The 26,799-nt window shown below is 38.1% G+C and overlaps 1 protein-coding gene and 1 non-coding gene across 2 annotated transcripts in view; one reads left to right on the forward strand and one right to left on the reverse strand.

Annotated features, from left to right (window-relative positions):
* IL1RAPL2 (interleukin 1 receptor accessory protein like 2) overlaps positions 1-26,799 on the forward strand; it is a 1,188,406-nt gene that overhangs the window by 75,269 nt on the left and 1,086,338 nt on the right. The window contains exon 2 of the mRNA XM_060407601.1: positions 9,311-9,411. Coding sequence (XP_060263584.1) covers positions 9,330-9,411 — 82 coding nt within the window. The 5' untranslated portion in view covers positions 9,311-9,329. The remainder of the gene's footprint in view (positions 1-9,310; positions 9,412-26,799) is intronic.
* Positions 20,525-20,596, reverse strand: TRNAC-GCA (transfer RNA cysteine (anticodon GCA)). The gene has a single exon. It is a non-coding gene; the product is annotated as a tRNA-Cys (tRNA).

Raw genomic sequence — 26,799 nt, forward strand, 5'->3', positions numbered from 1 at the left:
CAATGTAGGCTCTCTCTTTTCCTCCTATCTAACACTGTATTGAACTCGGTTCAGTGAATGTACCCTGCTCTCTCAGAGCAATACTCTCTATCATGGTCTAGGTTTCATCTTAGAAGTCACTTTCTCCAGAAAGTGTTCTTTTTCTCCTAACTGTGGATTTTTTTCTCTCTTCTTTGCTCTCCTCCTCTTTGCTCTCAAAACACTGTGTTTCTCCTCTCATTATATTTAACACAGTTGTTGTTGTTACCTGTTTGTTTCTTCTATTAGACTGTAATCCTGAAGAACGTAGATACCATTAACTATCATGTTTCCATTCATATCCTGGTTGTAGGCACACAATACATTCATCAGATGCATACATTAATGGATTTTAGGATCAAGTCAGGCTAAAAAAGACTGTTTTCTTTTGGCAGAGTTTTTACACTGATATATGAAAGCCTTGCCTATCAATTGAGTTCTCTCCCATGATGAGATATGCCAATATGAGCTAGTACAGTTAAATGGATTCATAAACAGTTGATCAATCAGATTAATGATCCTGCAAACATGTAGAGAGGTTTATAGATGCAGTCCCCAAGTCTGTTTTCTATGTCCTATCATATTCAAAATTTTCTATTATCTACTTCTTTAAAGGCAGAGAAAACCACCTTATGAAGTATTCAGGTGATGTAAAGCTGCTGCTGCTGCTAAGTCACTTCAGTCGTGTCCAACTCTGTGCGACCCCATAGACATCAGCCCATGAGGCTCCCCCATCCCTGGGATTCTCCAGGCAAGAGTACTGGAGTGAGGTACCATTGCCTTCTCTGGATGTAAAGCTAGGTGGGAGATTTATTTTAAAATGAATAATATCCTTATAGTTTGAATTGGTCTTGACAATTTAGGATATTAACAGATTAAAAGTTACATATTTTCATTTCATAGGGATTAGTATAAAGCTGCAATTTAGGAAAAAAGTCATTTAATTTCATTTAACATTCAAGAAGAATGGGCTTTATATCTACTATGTTCTAGTCACTGGTGCTGAAGATGCAAAAAGAATAAACCGTACTTCCCACTCTTGAAATGGCTATTGTCTAATGAGCATGTTGAATTTAGATCATGGCATGTAATAGTCTCATTGCATTTTATATACTCTGTGTAGAGGACATTTTGTGCTATTCTGGGCATCATATTAATTTTATAGCATATCTTGATATGAATTTTAAATACATGAATTGTATTTATTCAGGATAGTTTAGATTATGCTGTTACAATAATCCCCAAGTGTCGGTGGTTTATAACGGGTTATACCATATTGACTGGGAGCTGTGTTATACAACTTCTCATTCTGTGACCCAGAGTGATGGAGCAACCATTATCTTAAACAAAACCATTTACTGTGGCAGAGGGAAAGAGAGCTGAAGAAGGTGTCATGCTGACAAATAAATGCTGTGGCCCGATAGAGTAAAACACAAGTGTGAACAATGACCTTTGGTCATAAGTAATTAACCAGAACCAGTCACATGCCTCACCAATCATGATGGATCCAGGAAGCTCAATCCTATTATATGCCTTAAGGCATATACAGATTTTTCCTGTTGTATATGGGATCATATTTGTTTTTCATACATCTTGCAGATCTATCCATATCTATACATAACTGTCTATCTCAGTCTCTTTAATAGTATTTCATAGTATGGATAGAGTACACTTTATTCAACCATAGTATGGATAGAGTACACTTTATTCAACCATTCCTGTTTGGAAAAGTAGTTATTCCCAGATTTTCACCATTACAACACATCCTGCATTGACCATCCTTGTACATGTGTATATTTCTGTGCATATGTATTTGGATTTCTTTAGTATAGAATCCTAGAAAAGGAATTCCTGAGCACTTTAAATTTTACCACATACTGCCAAAGTGCTATACCAGTTTATAATCCATAAACAGTGTATGAAAGTATACATTCCACTTTGGGAAGTATTTTGACACATTTGTATTGAAGGAAGAAAGAGCTGGAGAATGAAGGATATAAAAACCATCTAGCAATGAGTAACGATTGAAGACTTTTTCTCTAAACAGCTTGTGAATCTTTATATCCACTATTAGGTTTGCTGATTGGACCAACGCTGGGAAAGATTTATCCCTTTTGCCTGTGACATTTCTAGTTATATCTTAATGGTCAGAACTCAACTACATGTCCAGTCATAAGGAAGGCTGGGAAATGAAGACTGTTTTGGAGGACTCTGTGCCAAGCCAAAATCTGTGATTTTTATAATTACTACAGAAAGAAGAAATAATAGTTTGAGATATAGTCAGTTTTTGTCATGCACCTGGACTTCTAGAATTGCTTATAACCAATTTTTTCCTCTTTGTTCATTTCTTTTTTGACCCTCTTTTTCTTTTCTGCTATCTCTTAGATGTTCCTCCTCCGTAATTCCTCTTATCACTTGTTTTCCCTTCTTTATCAATATGTCAGCTTTTTGCGTCCCCGTTTCCCTCATTTGATCAGCCTCTGCTTCTCTATTTGATCTATCTCTCCATGTCTCCTCTGTGTGTATTTTTTCTCTTTCCAATCTGTTTCTTTAGCTGTCTCTGTCTTCCTACTTCTGTATTTCTGGCTTACTTGGTTTCAGTCTCCATGTCTCTTTGTTTTGACTTCAATTTGTAACTGTTAAAAAAAATAGTAGAATGGGCAGACATGTCATACAGTTGTTTTCATATAATAGGAAGGAGTTAAGGGTATGGGGGATAGGGCATCAAATGATTTCTTGATTGGTTGATGTCTGGACTATATAACTATTGAAGTTTTCCAAATTTGAGTCAAACTGAGAACCAACTGTTCCTTCTGAGTAGGTAAAATCTAATTTAAATTATTGTATCTTTATTTCCTGATTGAAAATATAATAAGACCTCAGGGTCATCTCTATATGAATACCAGACTTCATTGCAGATGACTGGAATTAGAAGATATAAGAGATTGAGATGAATGTGTGTTAGACAGAACTGCCTTTGAAAGTTAATTATCTTTATATATAATCTATGATATATATATGGATTGTGTGTGTTTGTAATTTCTAATTTGTTTGAGATTATATCAACATATATGTGACTGACTGGTCCAAATGATTGGAAGACATCCTAAATAACAAAATTGTCTCTCACAAGATTGTATTAAGAAATGATATTATTGAATATTCTCTGCAACCTAGCTGATATATCTAGTTGGCCCTTTCAGTTGTGTCAAAATATATTCATAAATTAAACATGTTTTGGCTTCTAGAGTCAAGAGAACATCATACAGATATTTAAAAAAAAATTAACATGAATCAGAATCCTGACATGCCTGGTACTTTAAAGGAGGAAGAAAGTAAAGTAGAGAAGGTAATTTACAAACTATACTTGAAAACCATTTGACCATAACATTCTTATTACAATTATCTGCCAAAAGATTTTTGAAAACTCTTGTCAAGATGGCCCTCCTCGTATTAAGATTTGGTACTCAAAGGAGAGGAATGTACCTTCATGAGCCATTGTGCCAGTGTCTTCAGGTTTTAGAATTGCTCATGTGGCCTTTTAGGATTTTTACGTAGTGAACATAGGAAATCAGTAAATACAAAGCCCTCAGGGGGACATGAACTTTAGGAATGAGGATCACTGCATATTTATAGCCACAGTAAGAGGAAGACCCTTTTTGGAGGGAGAAAAGTAATTTCAAAATAATGGAATAGCAGCATAATTGCATCACATCAAATATACATGCTTCTGTACACTTTCTTCACACAACAGTAAGTTGGTTGTAAAAATCACCAAGAGAAAAAAATTTATAATGTAATAAACCTAAATTTCAGTATAAGATTTCAAGGGGATAACCTGAGCAACTTCTGACACTTTAGTGTTTAAACACATGTGTGGAAACGTATATTGGGAATCCAGTGGTCACATTTCTTGATCATTTACTATATTTCAGGTTATTTGCTACTGCAGATGAACATTGTTATGAGACTGATTGCAATGGCCTTTCTTTTTGACTGTTTGAATTGATAGTTTGGCAGGTTTCCCCTTTCAATGGCAAATCTGAATCACCTACTGAACATGCTACCAAACACTCTTCTTACTTTATATTCCCTTAGCACTTAACATATACAGGTTGTTCTTTACTGTCTTGTACTTGGCTAAGCACTCTGGCATCAGGAAGAAACGATGTTTTATAATCCTACATATGGTTTACGAGTCCTATAGTATCTTATTACTAGGGAAAATATAGTTTACTAGTGGTTAACAGCTTGGACTTTGTAGTCTTAAAGAACTAAAATTAAATCCTTTCTTCCTTAATTTACTATTGTTGTGGCCTTCGATAAGACAAGTATCAGTTTTCTGAAAAGTAAAATGAAGATAATAGCTCACAAGGTCATTAATAGGTTACAGTTCAATGCATTGTCTGGCACACACAAAATGCTCAATAAGTTATTATCATAAAATGTAATAGTTATTCATCAAAGTTTGTTAAATTAATAAATGCTTCTACGGAAATAGATTAGCAAATATATAGATTAAAAAACTCAACACATTATTTTTCTAATCCCCACTGACTTGAATTGACAAGACAGGGTGTATATGGAATAATTTTGTGGTTAACATATTCAATTCCAATGATGATTTTTTTATCAATTCCAATGATGATTTTGCTAGTCAAAGTCAAGCACTAAGCTTTTAATTTCACAGATAATAGGAAGGGGTCAATTAAATAAGGAAATAGAGGTATTTTTTGTCAGCTATTTTCTACTCTTAATATCTCTGAATAACAGATATGAAATATAGTTCTTTGGGTGAAAAATGTAACTACTGGGTAAAGTAATATTTTTAAAAGTCTTTTTCAAATGATCTTTAATTTTGTCATCATTGATAAAATATTCGAATCCATAAAATGATATTTTGTCTTGGCAAATTATAGCCCTTATAAACTGTCAGCTTTTAGATAGAAATAGTAAAGATACAATCATGAATAAGATGGGTTGAGGGTAGGGAGAATATGGAAGACTCCTAATATCTAACCAACAAGGTTGAGTTGGTGAGTGAGTGAATACAGGAGGAGGAAGTAAATCAGAGATGAGCCAATAGCCAATGTTCTTATAAAAGTCATTGGGGGTGTGATATAAGTTCCAAAAAAAATTGAGGCAGGATAGGAGAACTGGAATGTGCCTGTGGTTCAGGAAAATTTTGAATAATGAGCCTTCTTTTGAAAGCACAGCAAATACATAATCTTTTGAGCTAGAAATTGGACAGTTGTTATAAAACAAAGAATTGTGTGGAGCTTACAGTGGCATTTTCACAGTCGTGGTATACGATCTCTCCTAAAAGCAGACCCAAAGACAAAAATTAGTTTATTAGAGTTTCTCAGTGGCACAGTGATAAAGAATGTCCCTGCCAATGCAGGAGATGATGGTTTGATCCCTGGGTTGGGACAGTCCCCTAGAGTAGGAAATGGCAACCCACTCCAGTATTCTTGCCTATGAAATCCAATGGACAGTGGAACCTGGCAGGGTGCAGTCCATGGGGTTGCAAAGAATCGAACATGACTGAGCAGACGGTTTATTTGGGAGTTAATCTCAGCAAGTACTGAAAGGGAATGGCAAGGTCAGAGTAGAAGGGAGGAAAATCAAAGTGTGTTAATGAGCAGTTTGCCACTTAAACCTACTGGAACATTCCAAGAGGTCAGAAAGCTGGGCTATTTATTCACCAACTCCTATCATTGAATGGGAATCACTCATGGTGCATTAACAACTTGGAACTTCCAGTCAGCCTCCTATGGTATTCAAGCTACTTTTGCAGATAGAGAAGCACCTCTGGCAAAGACACATAGGAATACTTCTATGCAGATGACTTTTGGGAGGGCCAAGAGGATATGAGTATGGTACCAAGAGAGTCTGCTACAGCAGAAGATGGGCCCATCTCAGATTTGAATAATTGTTTATTAGATAATGAACTCTGGCTCAGTGGTAAATAATCCACCTGCCAATACAGGAGTTCTGAGTTCGGTCCCTGGTTTGGGAAGATCCCCTAGAGGAGGAAATGGCAACCCACTCTTGTATTCCTGCCTGGGAAATTCCATGGACAGAGGAACCTGTCAGGGTTTGGTCCACAGGGTCTCAAAAGACTCAGATCCAACTTAGTAACTAAAACAACAACAACAACATATTAGATAAGAGACATTCTATTTCAAATAAATGGGTAACTTGGGGGGAAAAACACTGAAAGCTATAATTTGTTTGTATTATTGAACTCTTGATATGATGTATTCTACATTGATATTCTCCTTTAATTTATTAAAATATTTACTGATAACCTGATAACCTATCATGTGTCAAGCTCTATGATAGATGCTGAGAATATAACAGTTAATGACTAAGTGACTGCCCTCATAGCTTACATTCTAGTGGTCAAGGAGCGGGCAAACACAACAAAGCTAATGAATGTAACTGATTTATCAAGTTTCAACTCATTGAAGTATAAACACGAAATGGTACAATTTTTTCCTAATAATTCCTACTTCAAGTGCTGTGCTGTACTTTCTTTTGCCGATAGGAGTCAGGGAAAGTAGTAAAAATTTCAGTCTGATGCTGTCATTCATCAGATATTTTCTGAGTTTCATTCTGATTTTAAAGTCTTTCTCTTAGTCCAAGATCCTGTCTGATTCAAATACTGCATCATCCTTTTTTATTTTTTTTCCACACAGATGAGACATATGGCTCTCATGGCTAGGAATTTGGTGTGTGCGTGGTAGGTTTTCATGCATTTACCCCTTTCCACCTCTTTTCTCTGTACTTTTTCCTTTGGTGTTTCATTGGAGAGGTGTGACAGGATAAAAGAGAGGGGGAAAAAATGCATCAATTGTTTGTGTCTTTCTCCTTGGTTGGTCATAACAGCTCTTCCAGGTGTCTATGTGTGTGGCATAAATAGGCAATAGTTACTACAGGCTAATGAGATTCTCCTCCAAGCGTCTCCTCTGGACGTTGGAAATCCCTGGCAAGATTTGTTTTCCCTAAGAGTTGCAGCTCGTGGCATCATACTTTCCTCTCAATTGTACTCATTTTGCCCCATGTTGCAAAGCCTACAACAAGAATCATCTATGTACACAATCTTATGTAGATCTTTGGTAATATGTCAAATCCAACTGGAAAGATTGAGGGCAGGAGAAAGGTGCGACAGAGAATGATTGTTGGATGGCATCATCGAATCAATGGGCATGAGTTTGAGCAGACTCCAGGAGATAGTGAGGGACAGGAACAGAAATTTGGTGTGTGTTCAGGATGGGAAGGGATTAGTTTTGGCCTCCTGGTCATCTGGAAATCACCAACATACCATCTTGCCCCAGGGCTCTCTATTCCTGCCTCAGTGGTACAAGGGAAGTCCAGCATGTCAACTGGACTTTCTTTGTTATCAAAGAAAGCCTTATCAAGCAAAGTCCTTCTTTGTTATCAAAAGACCTCCTCTTCCTTCTGAGGACTCCGTTTATTGATGGAGTTGGGGGACAGTATGATAAGGAACTAGCTGCCCTGAATAGCTGAACTGGTAGCCTCATACAACAAACTGGAATTTCCCTGAATTTAAGGTATCAGATGGATCTTTTTTGGTCAATTCTGGGAAAATAAGATACTACCCAGCTCTTGAAGAAGGCACTGGCAACCCACTCCAGTACTCTTGCCTTGAAACTCCCATGGATGGAGGAGCCTGGTGGGCTGCAGTCGTGGGGTCGCTAAGAGTCGGACATGACTGAGCGACTTCTTTCACTTTTCACTTTCATGCATTGGAGAAGGAAATGGCAACCCACTCCAGTGTTCTTGCCTGGAGAGTCCCAGGGACGGAGGAGCCTGGTGGGCTGCCGTCTATGGGGTCGCACAGAGTCGGACATGACTGAAGTGACTTAGCAGCTCTTGATATCATCCTTTTACCCTTTCATTCTGGATCATATTCTGCACTTTTAGGTACAAACCAATTATTGAGAAAAAAATCTTTATATGGAATTCTGGCTGTTTAAATCCAGTGCCTGTTCTTGTCTTACATTCATTATTTCAGGGATCACTTTGGTTTCACATTCATGGTTCCCTAGGCTGTTTTTCTATCTTGGATTTATAATGAGCCCAGTGTACCTCTTTGATGCTTATATTCTGCTTTTTAAAGGATTCTAGATGAATCCTCATACAGGAACTGATTTACTGAAGTCTTAACCCAATGGGATAAATACTTAAAAACATTTTTTTCCTCAAATGCCTACTGATCACACTTCAGTTTTGTGGGATCTTTAACAATATCTCAGTTCAATTCTGTACTTTTCTCAGTTATTTTTCATTTTGGAACAGTTTTATTCCAATTATTTAAGATTCAAGGCTGTTGACTCTATTTTATTATTATTTTAAAAATTATTTATTAATTGTTGGCCATCTTCGTTGCTGCACGGGTGTTTCTCTAGTCGTGCTGGGGGGATATTCCTTGTGATGCCAGAGTATCTCATTGTGTGTGGGTTTCAGGTAGTTGCAGCATGCAGGCTCAGTAGTTGCGGCTCCCGGGCTCTAGAGCACATGGGCCTAGTTGCTCTGAGGCATGTGGGATCTTCTGGAACAGAATGGAACCCTTTTCTCTTGCACTGGCAGGCTGATTCCCTACCGCTGAGCCACCAGAGAAGCCCCGGGGCTGTAGATTTTAAAGCATCAGTGTCAAAGTTGAGTAAAAATGATTCCTGTCATGTAGCTAAACACAGTACTTGTAAGTGCTAATCAGTCTTATGAATAAAACAAGCAAGGAGGTAAGCTTGTGAATGACAGAGTGAGACTTGAAGATTGGGTAGGCAGGAAAGGCCTTTTTGTGGAACTGAGACCTATTGGATGTTAAAGAATGTAAGTGAAGAGTGGGGAGGGGTATCTCAGAAGGAAAGACCTCACAATGCAAAGGTCAGGAGGTGGAAATGACTAAGGTTTGTTCCAGTGACAGGTATAATGATGTCCATCGTGGCTGGAGCATAGCCAATGAGGAGGAATATCAAACAGGTGGCAGCACCCTTCCTGCAGGCCCATGAGACTCGAATGAAAGGACTTCAGATTTTACTCTAAATCCAGTGGGAAATCATTGAAAAGTTCTAAAGCGGGAAACTTTGACATGATGCAATTGTGAACTTTCATATTTTCTTCCATTTGCATAAAAATAAAGCCAGAAATCACCAAAATGTCATTGTTTCTGTAATGTGCCTTTAAGATGTGTGAAATTATAGCTGTTGCTTTGTTGAGGCCAAGATCTGTGATTCAAACTTCATATCCTTTTTTGACTTTTCAGCTGCCAAGGAAAGTGAACGATGAAGCCACCATTTCTTTTGGCTCTTGTAGTCAGTTCTGTAGTCAGCACAAATTTGAAGATGGTGTCAAAGAGAAATTCTGGTAAGTGGTTGGCAACTTCTCATGATTTGGTCAAAAATATGTGCTTTTTTGTGAGCATCTAGAGAGCATCTGTGTCTTTAACTATGAATATCTTTAAACAGAATCACTTGTAATCCAGCTATGTTGGAAAGTAGCCAAGGCAAAAATGAGATTTTAGCCTACCACTGAGAAAATGTTGGGAAACCAGTGGAATTTTGTTCAATTTCAATGGCAGTATACTCTCAGTTGGACAATGATTGGTTCAGGGCCTTTTTAGGTTTGGTTACATTTGCTAGTGAATATACACCTGAGAGTGAACATTTGCAACTGAGAAGACGGGAAACCTTTCAAAGTATATATTCTTTGTCTCCTAATTGCGTCTGCCATGTTACAGTTTAAATGAAAGCTTTTGACAAATATCAGTGAGCTTTAGTTCTTCGCATCTTCACATTTGCACCAAATCCCTAACAGGCAGAGGTTTAAAGCTGCTGAGTTTGGACATATTAGCTAATTGCCTGAAGAGGAATTTCTTGAGAAGAAATATCTTTCCTAGAATATGGTGGTCTGGCAGGCAGCCATGATTGTACTGAAAGATTAGCTGTAGCCAGTAGATATCCCAATCAAAGTTTAATCATTGTTTAATAACACTTGGATATACGTCTTTCAGCTTTGATTATACATTTTAGCTATAATCACAAACCATGCATGAGATTTTAAGAATTGATTTTCTGTCTGTAATCATTCCAGTAAGACAGTGAGGACTGTATTATTATGTGGAAACAAAAGACTATGATGGGGTTTTCTGCTGGCTTCTAATTCACTTATATCCTAGAATTAAATGTATAGTCTTTACTTTCTCATTAAGTATAAAACCCAGGCAAAAAACCCAGGCAATAAGTACATGCCTATTTCTCAAAGCAATAAATACTCACAGGAGCTTGGAATTTGGTTAATACTTGTTTTCTAAGGTGAGAATACTTAATAATTCAAATTGCTAAAGAATAGTATTGTTCTTCAGATGATAGTGTATTAAGTCTTCACAAAAGTGGTTCACAGGTAATACAATAGAGTAACACTACTGAGGTCCAAAGGATTCTGAAATGGTAAAGATAGGAGAATATATTGGCTTTTCCTTTCCTATTAAATACTTACATATGTCTTTAACATGTATTTCTATATTGGGACTCTCTTTGAGCTGTATTTGTGTGTAACATTTTACCTATAGTATCTTCAACTTGGCATGTTTTATGTAACGGTCTTTCCTTGCCTTACTTTGAAGTCACATTTTCACTTTCAATCTTGGCTCAGATTGATTATTGCTGAAATAAAATACTTGGAGATATTCCTTACTAGCAATATAGCCTTTTGGACTGGATCCCAATTTCCTCACTTGGTTATGTCATAATATCTGCAGCAGAGTCTGAAAGTAAAAAAAAAAAAAATTAATTGAGAGCTTAAAAAGCCATCTATATTATGATAACTTAATTCAAGTAAAATTCTATCTGAAAAACAAAAATAAGTGTCTACCTGTGTATGCTGTCTTGTTTTCTTGATTGCTTGTTGCTTATGAGGAAGGATGCTGTTAAAAAAAAAAAAATATATATATATATATATATATGTACACACACACACACACACACACACACATACGTAGATGTAGTTTTCATTGATGTGCAGATGTCCTTAAAGATCAACTTTTTAACGCTTTGTCCCCTTATTCTTTACTCATCAGCTGTGAGACTGGCTTTGGGTTCTTAGCTTTGTCTTCTTAGTATGGGCAAGTGGTGTCATATCTTCAGCGAGCTTTATTGAAGAAACGTCCTGAAAGATAGTCCCCTTAGAGTGAATGTGTTTGACTGATTTCAGTCTCCCCTTGCCCATCTGTTTACCTTCAACTAGGATATATAGTAATTATAATATTGGTATAAAACTTTTTGTACAGATTTGGGCAGTGGACATGGCTTGAATACAGTTGGTCTTTTTTCCTACAGCTTCTTGCTTCTATTTACAGGAAGAAAGGGAAGACTAATAGGTTGATGATGGGTTGTGCATGTCTGTGTTCTTTTTTATTTCAAAATTTGGAAACAAGAAATAAGCATGAAATGCGTAAAAGACATCCTAAGTTGATGAAAGGGGCTTCCCAGGTGGCTCATTGGTAAAGTGGTAAAGAACTGCCAATAGAGGAGACGTGAGAGACACAGGTTTGATCCTTGGGGTGTGAAAATTCTCTGGAGAAGCAAGTGGCAACCCATTCCAGTATTCTTGCCTGGGAAATCCCATAGACAAAGGAACCTGGCAGGCTACAGTCCATGGGGTCGCAAAAGAGTCAGGCATGTCTTAGTGGCTAAAAGATAGCAATAATAAAGTTGATGAAAGTGGAGGTCCTTTGGAGCAGTTCTTTTCACTCTTTCCCTATATTTAGCCACTTTCATCATAACCCCTGTCCTAGCCCCAATACTGCTGTTAATATTGCTTTATGTAGGAAATAGAATTATTTGCATTCTCATTATGGTGATCCTATTTGAGTTGGCCTTATCACTTGATGAACATTAAAAGTTGCTCTGGCAAATCTGTAATACAAAATTTTGTTTCATAGAGTCTGTGAGGTCCTTTGGCCTTTCCCAGTTAAAGAAATATGGATGAAACTTGCATAGTTGTTAGTAGAATTACCAGCAGAACTTTTATTTTATCCCCTTATTTCTTTCCTTAAAGTCAAAAATGAAAAATGATTGTGCCCTTTACTCATTAACATTTATAACTGTTTAGTGCCAGATGTGGTATCAGTTGTACTGATTTCTGTGCAGTTCATTATAAACAGGAATCCCTTTCACTAAGATCCTATAAATACTTATGCCAAGTACCTCCATATGCATACAACAGACTACCAAGGAGTGGAAGTTCCTTTTTCTGTTCTTGTCAATCAGGCAAAATAATAAAAAAATTCAATGAAAAAAAATCTAGTCTGGGCACATTGAAACAAACCTCCTGTTTTTTGGTATTATGTAATTTTTACAAGCCATAGCAAAGGTTATGCTTTTAGGTAATGCCCATTCACACTAGCTAAACCCAGTCATCAACCCTTTCTTGGGAAACAGTAAAGATGACTCTGAGATTGCATCTAGAGCTTGGTCACATTAGAACATACTAAAATGCACAGCATCTAATTTCAAGGATTATAAATTGTGGGTGTGTCATCTTACTCACAGAATACTCATGAGTTCATGCAGCACTGGCCTTCTCTAAATTTAGTACTAAATAGATAAGGTCATTTAGAAAGTCTACTCTAATGAAGAAATATATTTACTTAAAGTTGTCTTTATGGCAGGGAATTGGCTAATATCATGACAAAGGCTAATGGCAGAAATATCTAGTAGAGGACTTTTAATTGTGTGAAATTAATTTTTAATTGGATGCATGGGGAAATAACTCTTTCTCAGGAAGAGATCACTTGGGGGCTTCTATTTAACTATTTTGCCTAACCTGAAATATTATGTTCCTAGGGTATCAGTTCAGTTCAGTCACTCAGTTGTGTCCGACTCTTTGCAACCCCATAAATCACAGCACGCCAGGCCTCCCTGTCCATCACCAACTCCCAGAGTTCACTCAGACTCACGTCCATCGAGTCCGTGATGCCATCCAGCCATCTCATCCTCTGTCATCCCCTTCTCCTCCTGCCCCCAATCCCTCCCAGCATCAGAGTCTTTTCCAGTGAGTCAACTCTTCGCATGAGGTGGCCAAAGTACTGGAGTTTCAGCTTTAGCATCATTCCTTCCAAAGAAATCCCAGGGTTGATCTCCTTCAGAATGGACTGGTTGGATCTCCTTACAGTCCAAGGGACTCTCAACAGTCTTCTCCAACACCACAGTTCAAAAGCATCAATTCTTTGGTGCTCAGCCTTCTTCACAGTCCAACTCTCATATCCATACATGACTACTAGAAAAACCATAGCCTTGACTAGACAGACCTTAGTCGGCAAAGTAATGTCTCTGCTTTTGAATATGCTATCTAGGTTGGTCACAACTTTTCTTCCAAGGAGTAAGCATCTTTTAATTTCATGGCTGCAGTCACCATCTGCAGTAATTTTGGAGCCCCCCAAAATAAAGTCTGACACTGTTTCCACTGTTTCCCCATCTATTTCCCATGAAGTGATGGGACTGGATGCCATGATCTTCGTTTTCTGAATGTTGAGCTTTAAGCCAACTTTTTCACTCTCCTCTTTTACTTTCATCAAGAGGCTTTTTAGTTCCTCTTCACTTTCTGCCATGTACTTTATTTGGTGGGGTGGGGGGACAGGACGGGCATTAACTTGTCCACTTTGCTTTTTTCTTGCTTTTGCTGCTACTGTTGCTTAGGCAATGTTGGAATTCAGCTCTCCTAGCCTGGATTGCCTCATTAGAAGGAAAATAAATAGGGTTACCAACTTGATGAGAGAGTTTGTTTAATTCTGAACCCAAATTTGGTCATCTTGGAGTCAGTACATCTGGAGGATTACCATAATAAAGCTATTTTTCAGTGATTTAGTGTTTGAAGGAAACTGAAGAAGTACCAAGATATCTTAAACAGCTACAGAAATGTAGTCCCTTGTGGTAATGAGGATGCAAAGGCCTTCTGGCACAAGGTGGGTAATTTTAGATACATTTTGGATTGACTTGATGGGGGTTCCTTTTTTGCCATGTCAAGTATTTTTTATTTTTATTTGTATAGAGTATTGGAATTTGTAGGACCTACGTTGTAGAGATACTCAATTCTGTTATGTTCCTCTAAAGGGTATTGCTGGATTTAACTCAGATGACCATTATATCTATTATTGTGGGCAAGAATCCCTAAGAATAAATGGAGTAGCCATCATAGTCAACAAAAGAGTCCGAAATGCAGTACTTGGATGCAGTCTCAAAATAGACAGAATGATCTCTGTTCGTTCCAAGGCAAACCATTCAGTATCACAGTTATCCAAGTCTATGCCCCAACCAGTAATGCTGAAGAAGCTGAAGTTGAATGGTTCTATGAAGACCTACAAGACCTTCTAGAACTAACACCCAAAAAAGATGTCCTTTTCATTGTAGGGGACTGGAATGCAAAAGTAGGAAGTCAAGAAACACCTGGAGTAACAGGCAAATTTGGCCTTGGAATACAGAATGAAGCAGGGCAAAGGCTAACAGAGTTCTGCCAAGAGAATGCACTGGTCATAGCAAATACCTTCTTCCAACAACACAAGAGAAAACTCTACATATGGACATCACCAGATGCTCATCACTGAAATCAGATTGATTATATTCTTTGCACCCAAAGGTGGAGAAGCTCTATACAGTCAACAAAAACAAGACCAGGAGCTGACTGTGGCTCAGGTCATGAACTCCTTATTGCCAAATTCAGACTTAAATTAAAGAAAGTGGGGAAAACCACTAGACCATTCAGGTATGACCTAAATCAAATCCCTTATAATTATGCATTGGAAGTGAGAAATAGATTTAAGGGACTAGATCTTATAGAGAGAGTACCTGATGAACTATGGACGGAGGTACAGGAAACAGGGATCAAGACCATCCCCAAGAAAAAGAAATGCCAAAAAGCAAACTGGCTGTCTGAGGAGGCCTTACAAATAGCTGTGAAAAGAAGAGAAGCCAAAATCAAAGGAGAAAAGGAAAGATATACCAGTTTGAATGCAGAGTTTCAAAGAATAGGAAGGAGAGATAAGAAAGCCTTCCTAAGTGATCAGTGCAAAGAAATAGAGGAAAACAATACAATGGGAAAGACTAGAGATCTCTTCAAGAAAATTAGAGATACCAAGGGAACATTTCATGCAAAGATGTGCACAATAAAAGACAGAAATGGTATGGACCTAACAGAAGGAGAAGGTATTAAGAAGTGGCAAGAATACACAGAAGAACTGTACAAAAAAGATCTTCATGACCCAGATAATCACGATGGTGTGATCACTCACTCAGAGTCAGACATCCTGGAATGTGAAGTCAAGTGGGCCTTAGGAAGCATCACTATGAATAAAGCTAGTGGAGATGATGGAATTCCAGTTGAGCTATTTCAAATCCTGAAAGATGATGCTGTGAAAGTGCTGCACTCAATATGCCAGCACATTTGGAAAACTCAGCAGTGGCCACAGGACTGGAAAAGGTCAGTTTTCATTCTAGTTCCAAAGGAAGGCAATGCCAAAGAATGTTCAAACTACTTCATAATTGCACTCATCTCACACACTAGCGAAGTAATGCTCAAAATTCTCCAAGCCAGAGTTCAACAGTACGTGAACCGTGAACTTCCAGATGTTCAAGCTGGTTTTAGCAAAGGCAGAGGAACCAGAGATCAAATTGCTAACATCCGCTGAATCATCAAAAAAGCAAGAGAGTTCCAGAAAAACATCTATTTCTGCTTTATTGACTATGCCAAAGCCTTTGACTGTGTGGATCACAATAAACTGTGGAAAATTCTGAAAGAGATGGGAATACTAGACCACATAACCTGCCTCTTGAGAAATCTGTATGCAGGTCAGGAAGCAACAGTTAGAACTGGACATGGAACAACAGATTGGTTCCAGATAGGAAAAGGAGTACCTCAAGGTTGTATATTGTCACCCTGCTTATTTAACTTCTATGCAGAGTACATCATGAGAAACGCTGGGCTGGAAGAAGCACAAGCTGGAATCAAGATTGCCGGAGAAATATCAATAACCTCAGATATGCAGATGACACCACCCTTATAGCAGAAAGTGAAGAAAAACTAAAGAGCCTCTTGATGAAAGTGAAAGAGGAGAATGAAAAAGTTGGTTTAAAGCTCAACATTCAGAAAACTAAAATCATGGCATCCAGTCCCATCACTTCATGGCAAATGGATGGAGAAACGATGGAAACAGTGGCAGACTTTATTTTGGGGGCTCCAAAATCACTGCAGATGGTGATTGCAGCCATGAAAGCAAAAGATGCTTACTCCTTGGAAGGAAAGTTATGACCGACCTAGACAGCATATTACAAAGCCAGAGACATTACTTTGCCGACTAAGGTCCGTCTAGTCAAGGCTATGGTTTTCCAGTAATCATGTGTGGTTGTGAGAGTTGGACTATAAAGAAAGCTGAGCACTGAAGAACTGATACTTTTGAACTGTGGTGTTGGAGAAGACTCTTGAGAGTCCCTTGGACTGCAAGGAGATCCAGCCAGTCCATCCTAAAGGAAATCAGTCCTGAATGTTCATTGGAAGGAGTGATGTTGAAGCTGAAAGTCCAATACTTTGGCCATCTGATGTGAAGAACTGACTTATTTGAAAATACCCTGATGCTGGGAAAGATTGAAGGTGGGTAGAGAAGAGGATGACAGAGGATGAGATGGTTGGATGGTATCACCGACTCAATGGCCATGAGTTTGAGTAAATTCCGGGAGTTGGTGATGGACAGGGAGGCCTGGCGTGCTGCAGTTCATGGGGTCACAAAGAGGTGGAAACAATTGAGCGGCTGTACTGAATTGAACTGAAAGGGTATTTGTGTTTGTTCTAACAGCAGTTCAGTTAGTAATCCTGAATTTTTGCTGCTTAGTTGTATGCTTTATTAGAATAGGTGAATAGAAAAGCCAAAACATGTCCTGAACATCTATAACTTGGTGGGACTCAATCTGTAATCTTTTTTTCCCCTGTCAATCTTATTACAACTTGACTCAAGGCTTTGCTGGGGAGGGTATAGTATAGACCCTATCTATAGCATAGTTCTTTCTCCTAAAGCAGGATCTTTCTGGAATCTTAGTTGAATGCTCAGATATCAATAAGGAATTCCCCAGCCATATTTGTCCTCTAATATCACTGTTTTATTATTAACCTTGTACTAGTCACACTGTGATGAAAAGACTAGCAGTCATAACCTGTGCATGTTCGGCTCAGTGTTCAGCCAAGGGCTCAAAGAGAACCCCCATACAGATTCTATAAGCTTCCCTCAGTGAACTCTCTCCTTTTATGGAAGGTGCCAACTGTTTTACCTTCCCTGATCTCTACAGCTCCAGCAGAACTTCTGATTCAATTCACTGTGCTATCGTTGGGGAATTTTCTCCAGGTGGAGAGCTGGGTTGATTGTGGACCTTACCACATGAGTTTTTCTTTTCTTTGAGATCATAATCTTGCATGGTCTGAAAGCGGTTGTTTCACATATTTTGTCCACTTTTATCATCACTTTCTGTGGATATAGCTAGTCTAGTTCCAGTTTATAACATCATGGCGTGAAGTGGAAGTTTCCCTGTTACTTTTTAATACCCCATCATTCTTTTAGCACTTCTTTGCTTTTTGTCATTAATATATGCCAGGGTTGCCTTCATATTTTATCTTCCCTAGCTCTGGAATGAGCCATTTTCCTGATTTCTTCCAGTGAATATGGTACTTAGAAATATTTTTTAATTGTGATTTAATTCTGATGCTTTTGATTCAAATACAATATGATAGGGTTCTTCTGCACTTTTATCCATTCCATATTTTTATCTCCTTTTCCCACAGTGGGAATACTCATTCTCATCAGCACTGATGTACTTACTTATTTTAACTTTAGTTCATTCAAAATGATTTCAAAGCTACTACACCAAAAGTACTACCGACAATAAACCTATACTAAATTAAGTATATTTTACAAATATTTTTATCTGTAGAATTCATCGTACTAAGTCTGTATAGTCAGTGTTGTGTTAAAAAAATACTTGAATTAATTTTCTCTGTGATTATGTTAGTCAATATGTAAATAAGTTAATTTGTGTCTCTACCCAATTAGCTTTTTTTATCTTTGATTAAATTTTTGAATACATAGAACATTTACATGACTGAAAATTCAGTTATAAAAAAGGAATTAAGTGAAAGAAATCTCATCCCTGTACCTGTTTATTGCACTTGGTCACACACACAACTATTTGTAATTTATTTCTTTAGTTTCTGGCATTTCCTTCCTTTCTTTCATAAACCAATGTTGTTGTTTTTTTTTTTAATTTCTCCTTCATACTTAAAATGTAGCAGCTTAACTATTTGCTTGTTTTTTTAACTTACTATATCTTAGAAATCAAGTACTGGAATTGTTCTGATAGTTTTCTTATTACAATAGTATATTATGCTTAATAAAAGTTCAAAGAATAGCAAAATTTAAAAATGCGCTTATAATTTTATTCCCAGAGGTAACTAATCATTATATTTCATATAGTTTCTTCCAGATAGTTTATTTGGATATATATAGTCTGAGTAATCTATTAATATTTTTCGAACTTAGACTCATTTTCCAACTTGATTTGCCATGTATTTTTGATATTTATACCTAGAATCTCTAATTTTGGCAATGCATATTTAACTCAAATTTAAATACTGTGCTGTTTTCCATTGTGTGGATTTATTATAGATTTAAACCTGTCCTCTATTTATGGAGGTTACGTTTTTATCCCTAGGTTTTTGCTATTCCAAAACAATGGTGGAAGGATGATCCTAGAGCATAGATCTTAGTGCACTAGAAGAAAAAATGTTTTTGTAGGAGAGATCGTCAGTGGTGGAAATATTGGATAAATTTTCTTTTTAATTTTGAAAGATGCTGATAATTGCCCATCAGTGTCACTGTACCAAATTTATATTTCCACCAACAGTATATCAGAGTTCTTTTCTCATTACACATTTATTAATTGTGTGTGGTCAGTTAAAAAAAATTTTGCTAATCTAAACTCAAATGAAAAACATTGTTTTTTAAAATCATTATATTGATTGTTTTTTCTTTGTTTGCTGAAATCACCATTGTTGGCTATGATGAGTATGTTTCTTGGGTTCAAAGACTATTATAAGGGGGGGGTGTGTTTGTGAGAGAGAGAGAGTAAAATCAGCAGAACAGTTCATATGGAAAAATCTCTGGTCATTCCATTCAGTTAGGCAACAAAACATGGCAGAGGAAGAGGGAAATATGTGAGTTAAGACCTAAGATCATTGTTTTGGTTGGTGTATAGCGTCAACAACATCTGATGTGATTGAAATATAAAAGTCCTTTATGAAACTGGTCCTCTTTAAATGAAAATGTGTGGATAATTAAGCTAATTAAAATACTTAATGAATTAAAAGCTGGAAAGCAATTCCATGTGGGGATCTTATCCAGCTCTGTAGCATAATCCAAATATAGAAGTTACCAAGCTTGGTATCATGTTGAATTTATTACTGTCCATAAGGGGGAAGAATGAAAAGAAAGTAAGAATAAATTGAGCATTCTATTAATTTTAATGTTGGGATTTAGCCCATCCACAAGAACAGCCAAGAACTTCAGTGAATGGGCTCCTTTCAACTCCTGTTTTGAAATGAAAGGATATTGTATTTGCCAGAGAGGAGAGAAGCTTTGAGTGCCTATAATTTCTGCTGGGGTAGTTTCTATCATGCATGAATGCTCAACTGCCTCAGTTGTGTCTGACTCTTTACGACGCTATGGACTGTAGCCCGCCAGGCTCCTCTGTCCATGGGATTCTTCAGGCAAGAATACTGGAGTGGGTTGCCATTTTCTCCTCCAGGGTATCTTCGCAACCCAGGGGTCGAACCCAGAAGTTTCTATCATAACCCAACTCATATAGGCATGTCAGGCTAAAGTGCATTCCTTCTGGCTCTGTTGACTTCTACAGGTGTGATTTGCCCCCAAATGAAGTATGTATTCTGCAAAAATACATCATTGATGCTTATTATAGTCTAGTCTTTGGGGAAAGCTGGCATCCAGAGATTTCTTAAAATATGTTTGACACCTTCAGTCCATTACAGGAATACTGAATATGCAAGTTTAAACTTTTGTTCATATTCTGACCCTTGCCCTATTTTTGCTTTCATACATTTGTCTGAAACTATCATAGAGAAACACATTGTTTTTGATGATTGCATCAGAACTATTCTACAAAAGAAATGCCTTGAAATTCAGTGGCCTCGCCCCAGGCTTAGGAGAGTCAGGCCTTGCTTCTTTGGATATAACTTAGGACAGTTATATTTTACGTGTGCTCTCCCTAAATGACTACAGACAAGAAACACATGGTTTCAAGAGGTGAAGTTGCTCAGTCGTGTCCGACTTTTTGCAACCCCATGGACTGTAGCCTACCAGGCTCTCCATCCATGAAATTTTCCAGGCAAGAATTCTGGAGTGGTTTGCCATTTCCTTCTCCAGGGGATCTTCCCAACCCAGGGATCGAACCTGGGTCTCCTGCATTGCAGGCAGACGCTTTACCATCTGAGCCACCAGGGAATGGTTTCAAGAGGTGCCCACTAAATCCTTGAGATGGGTGATGTATATTTGGCATCACTGCTTTGGAGAGAAGTGAGACAGTGGTTGCCTGGAATTAAATTCTGCTAAGAAATGTTTTATACATGTGGTATTTATTAATTTACTAAACCTACAGGCAGACTGTGTAAAAGCTTCTGTGTTGGACAGGTGCCAGCACTTAGGTGATCAAAAATGGACAGGGTATGCTCTTTTCCCCCAATGAATTCAATAAATCATAGGGAAAGGGAAACACTAACATGCAATGAGTCCTACTATCTGCCAGGCACTTTCTACACATTATCTCCTCATGCAGAGATACTGAGATAGGTCCTACATGAATTAGTAGATCCTACATTGTCTCATTTTACAGGTTGGGAAACGAAGGCGTAGAACAGCTAAGTAATTTGATCACTTTTATATAGCTAGTAAGGGGCAGAGTCAGGATTTAAACCCAGGATCATCAGACTCCAGAATCTCTGCCATGCTGCACATTTGTGTGGGTAACATTATCTTCATTTTACAGATGAGAAAATCAAAACTTAGGGAAGTTAAGTTCATCTTAGGTCCCCAACTGCTAAATGGAAAATCCAGGTTTAGAACCATGGACTTATAAAGTTCATGTTCTTTGTACTGTACCACAGATATGTCTTTTTTACAGTATAAAATACTAAGTGTAATAAAAGAGGTATCAATACAGTTCATATGAAGGAGATGTTGTTCCTAGGTGATAGTCCTAGCAGAGACATGCAAATGTATGGGTGCCTAAAATGAATGCTATTTTTGAGTACTAAGTAGCCCAGATTGTCTGGAGGGTAGTATAAGATTGAAGTCGTTAAAGAGACATATTTGCACAGAAATGAGTAGCTAGACAGATGGTGTCTTGACTATATATCCAATTTTAAATTTATAGGAAATATATTGAGCATCTCGAAAGGAAATGTGAGTTGAGGTGCCTTATGCTGGAAGATGAAAGGCAAGGTTGGTGGGACCTTAGACTTCCAGTGTTTCTGTTCACATGCTTCCCATTTGCAATAATAGGAAGGATCAGTCTGAGCTCTATTTTAACTTCTGAAAATATCTTCATTACATTAAACTATCGCCTTCAATTATCAGAATGAAGTTTGTATTATTCAATCTTCAGCCTCTGGGAATTAATGACTTGAGACAAGGAATCTGTTTCTGGTCTTGTCATTACCAGCAGGTGGCACTATAATACATTCCTTCTATAGCTCTGAAGAGTGTCATAAGAGTATATGGCTATCTTCAGAGTTTGACTGGGGAAGGAATAACTACGACATCTCTAGTCCCTGTGGTCTGATTGGGATCATGTTTGCACCATGCACTAAGCACCCTCCCCTCGCCACTTCCCCTCTGCCCTCTGTGATTCTCTAGTTTGTGAGAACTACTTAAGATTATTACAGAACTTTCCATTTTCCCCAAAGAAGGTGATTTGAGGCATAGCTCTAGTTACTCCTTTTCAGTTAGGTGTTCAGTGGCTGAAGGCAGGGCATATGGGGCTGACAGATTTTACCTTTGGCACTCCCCCAGCCACTCGGCTTTTAATAGCCTTGCTTCTTTCTTTGACATCTAGCCCTCACCAAGGCTGCACAGTTTCCAAAAGATTAACAATTTTCATGACCTATCTCCCCTTCTTCCCTTTAGTTAGAACTACCTCATTCTTAAACAGGCAATGCTAGTTCGTCTTTATACCAACATAGCCGGGTATATTAGGACACTACTGAGAGTTTGACGCTATTGGGCGCGCTGACCTTTTTGACACTCTCTTCTCCTTTTGCTCAAGTGACACTGCTTTATTCTGGGTTTGTTCATATATTTCTTGCTGCTCTTTTCAGTATCAATCATGGCCTTGCTTTCCTCTGACTATCCCTAAAAACTTGTATTTTTGCCAGCATTTTGCCTTAATATTCCTTTTAAATACCACTTTCTACTTTCTCTGAGTTTCTATTCCCTTGTTATAAACTACCGTTAGTGCTTCTCAACACAGTCTGCATACTGTAGTTACCTGGTGAGATTTTAAAACACATTCTTGCACAGGTCTCACCCCCAGAGATACTGATTTGTTTCGACTGAAGTCCAGGCATCAGTGCTATTTGGGTTTATTTTAACTTTAAGGTAATTCCAGTTTGCAGCCAGGGTTGGGCTTCTCCAGTGGCTGATTGGTCAAGATTCCGTCTGTGATGCAGGAGACACGAGTTTGATTCCAGGGTCAGGAAGATCCCTCGGAGGAGGGCACGGCAACCCACTCCAGTATTCTTACTGGGAAAATAAGGAGCCTGGCAGTCTACATCCCATGGGGTTGCAAAGAGTCAGACACAGCTGAAACAACTGAGTGTGAACGTAATAACCCCATACCTTTTGAGGCTTCTAGACTTAGCAGTCGAGTCTTTCTGTTTCTTCCTGGTTACATGCACTATTTTCCTGCTTGATATGCTTACTTGGCTGTCGCACAGGTACTTTGAACTGTAACTTGTTCAAAACTAAAATTTTAATTGCCTCCCTTTAACTTCCACCTTTCCACTTGTGTACCCTATCTTAGTTAAAAGGACGTTATCGTATTTTGGGGCCAGAATATGTGGTGCACTTGCAAAGTCCTTCATAATTTTCGGAGTCAGTAATTGTCAAGTTCTACTAATTTTGTTTCTATTGTATCTTCCAAATTCATCTCATTCCTTTTCATTCTACCTGCCACTGATCTAGTTCAGCCTTTCATTGTTTCTCTCCTAAACACTGACTGTACAAGCTTCCTATCTTGTCTTTCTGTCTTCAGCTTCTAGTTTCTTCTACACTCATCCATTTTCTATAATACATGTAGATAGTCTTTTTACTAGTTTACTTTTAATTATAGGTATGATCATGTCTTTCTCCTATGGAATAAAACTCCTTTGGCTGCCCACTGCATACAAGATAAACTCTATGTGCCTTGTGGCATATAATTCATAGTAGACAAGATCGTTCTTAGTTAATTCTTTAATTCATTTATTCAATAAGTAATTAAATAGGTCACATACCCCTCCATGCACAAGCCACCCTGGTTAGAAGAGTTGGTTAATATTTTTCAAGCCTTCTATAATCTTGTCTACTTACTCTATCAACTATTTGGAGAGAAGTTTTGAAACATCAATGATAATTATGAATTCATCTGTTTTTTATTAAAAAAAAAACACTTCTCCATTCTGAGAATTTTCTCTTATGCTTTTCTTCACTCATAGATCACTTCCCATCTTCTGTGCCTTTTGATAATCCTACTCATCTTTGAAGACCCATTCCAAATGTCATTTTCTCTGAGAAGGTTTCCCTGGATAGCCTTCACACATATACCTCTTCGAGGCAGAATTAATTGTTCCTTTTCTATTCTCCTGTAGCATTTTTTAAACCTCTATACTAGAGCTGGTCATACTCTTATTTAGTAACCTATATGCCTGTCTGTTCCACCACACCTGTGAACTTTCCGAAGTCAAGCATTGTTTATTTGAATTCTCTGTACCTAAAAGACTGCTTTGTACATAACACTTGATTTACAAATGTTTATTAGGTGACTGAATAAATGCTTATGAATTGCTGACAACCAAGAACACTTCTGGAGTATGGCGATTGAAGCAGAAAGTTGAATAATACTTTTGAATTATTAAGTATTCCACCTTCCTCATTATGGAATTGTGGCCAGAACACAACTTGACTTACCCTCAGGCCCCTCCTTTTTTGATAGGGAGGATTTACTATTGTTATCAGTGCTCTCTGCTGCTCCTTTCTCACCCACAGAACCCACATTCACATAGAGTTTGCTTTCTAACAAGCTTTCAATGTATAAACATCCCTCACTTCAGCTCAGTCTCCTCAATTCTCAGTGACTTGACTTATTCCTAACTCATGTACTAAGGACAGAGAGCCTGGGAGAGCACAGAAAACTTGTAGCCTGGTAGAGGGAAGGCCAGTTGCTTCGTTTTTATTTTTCCTAAGAGAATATACCATCCACATGGCCTGGAAGTACAAAGCACCTCAAGAAAACACTGTGTAAATGAATAGCCAAAGTCCCTTTCTGCAGTCCTGACCATGTCTGTATATGTGTCTATGCTTAGTCGCTCAGTTGTGTCCGGCTCTGTGACCCCATAGACTGTAGCCCACTAGGCTGTTCTGTGCATTGAATTTTTCAGGTAAGAATACTGGGTCAGGTTGCCATTTCCTCCTCCAGGGGATCTTCCCAAGCCATAGAGAGAACCCTTGTCCCTTGTGCCTCCTGCATTGGCAGGCGGATTCTTTACCTCTAATTCTTTACCTCGAGCCACCTGGGAAGCCCAATCCTGGCCATGGGATCCTGTATTTAAACTTACACCTTTACTGCAAGATATTAGATGAAACAATAGCAATGGCAAGAACTGGCAATGCGCAGGTTTGCGCAGGTTTTAAACACTTGTAGTGGAAACATTTTTGACAGTTTGTTTCCCCCCTCCTTACCCAGCATATCCAGTGGAATGGCAATATAAAGGAACTAGACCCCCAGTTGTCAGGGGAGTAGAAGGGCCTGGTTTTATCAGCATTCTGCTATATTGGTCAGGTCTAAGTTAGCCTTTTATAGAGCCTCTGCATCTCATCCTTCCTTTTTACTTTTTTTCAAAGCAAAGTCTTCCAGATCTTTAAACTGTTCTCAGTCATTCTCTAATTTCTCCTTTGATATCAGACCCCAGACCTCTTGTACTTCTTTTCATTTTATTCATTCCCTTGGCGTCATTCTCAGATTCTTTGTGTGTCACCTAAGTGCCACTTGGCCAAAGCTGTTGCTACTAATTTCAGCTTACTTTTTACTTAGAACTAATTCCATCTTCTTAAAGAGCTAGCCAGTTAGTGAGCTCATATCTAAAATCTGATTTTGAGTTTAAGAAATCTGCCTTAGATCCTGATCAGAACTTGAATGTCATAAAAATGAAAACTGTCCAGCCAAGGGGCCTTTAGGACAGATTTTTTGACTATCCATCCATGTCCTTTTCCCTCTTCATTTTCTAGTTGTACCTTTAAATTCTGGAGTAATGCCTCTGTTTGACACTACAGTGTGGTTCATCAATTCATCATGCTGATTGGAAAAATGAACAGGAAGCACATCATTTATGGTGAATGTCATGACCAGGAAGTTAGAGCAAAAACATCTTCAGAGGCTTTGACAGTTTGTTGCCAGAATGGCATTTGTTTTTACAGTTGTTTTTTAGTCAGAAGTGGGCCTTTCCATTTCTTTGAGTTTCTGAACTCTGACCCCAGTGTTTTGAGGCCCAGGATTTAGGCTTCCCTCTTACTCATGGAAGAACAGGGAAGAAAATGAACAGTTCTGTGTACTGGTTCTTCTTATCTTCCTCTTTTCTAATGTAGTTTTATGATTTTTCTTCTGTATTCTTATTCCCAAATTTTTAAATGGAGCTTGTCATACACTCTGACCTTGCAAGTTTTATCGGAATGGACTTGAATCATCAGTTTCCCTGGCTGACCCCCTCACATTTGCCTGATGCCCTTTTTGTTGTTCTTTATTAAGAGCTTTCATGCCATTTTCACATTCTTGATTATCTATATTGCTTTGAATGTCCATTTGGTAAGATGATCAGATTTTTTTCCCCAGTAGAGAAACTGGAGGACGGATACTTTGCATCACTTTGCATAAAATTAACATGTTAATTTTATATAAACCCATAGGTTACAGATTAATTTACATAAACCTAGCATTCAGGAAGGTAAAGACCTTGTCAAGGAAAAGCAAATAAATCAAGACAGCTAAAACTAAGTACATTCAAGCTATCAGAAAATGGGGTGGGCAAAGAACTATGGGGTAGCCACTGCTTACAGTTTTCCTCGCAACATACTAATATAGAGGCGACCAGAGAGATGATCTAATCCAGTCTCCAACCAGTGCAGGAATCTCTCGTAGAACACACCACACAATGATGGTCCAGTTGACACTTATTCTTTCAGGACCAAGTGCTTAGTAAAGCATCCTCTTTAATTTTAGAAAGCCTGCAATTGTTAGGAAGCTCAATCTGCCCTTTTGTAAACTTCCACCAATGAATCCTAGCTCTGACTTCTAGTTTCACAGAATCAATCTCATCTAGTAGATCTAATTTAGAGTCCATGGACAGGGCTTAAATGAGCCCACAACCCCCTTGAAACCATATGGAGAATTGTGTATG

Source organism: Ovis aries, chromosome X (assembly GCF_016772045.2).
Source record: "Ovis aries strain OAR_USU_Benz2616 breed Rambouillet chromosome X, ARS-UI_Ramb_v3.0, whole genome shotgun sequence".
NCBI lineage: Eukaryota > Metazoa > Chordata > Mammalia > Artiodactyla > Bovidae > Ovis > Ovis aries.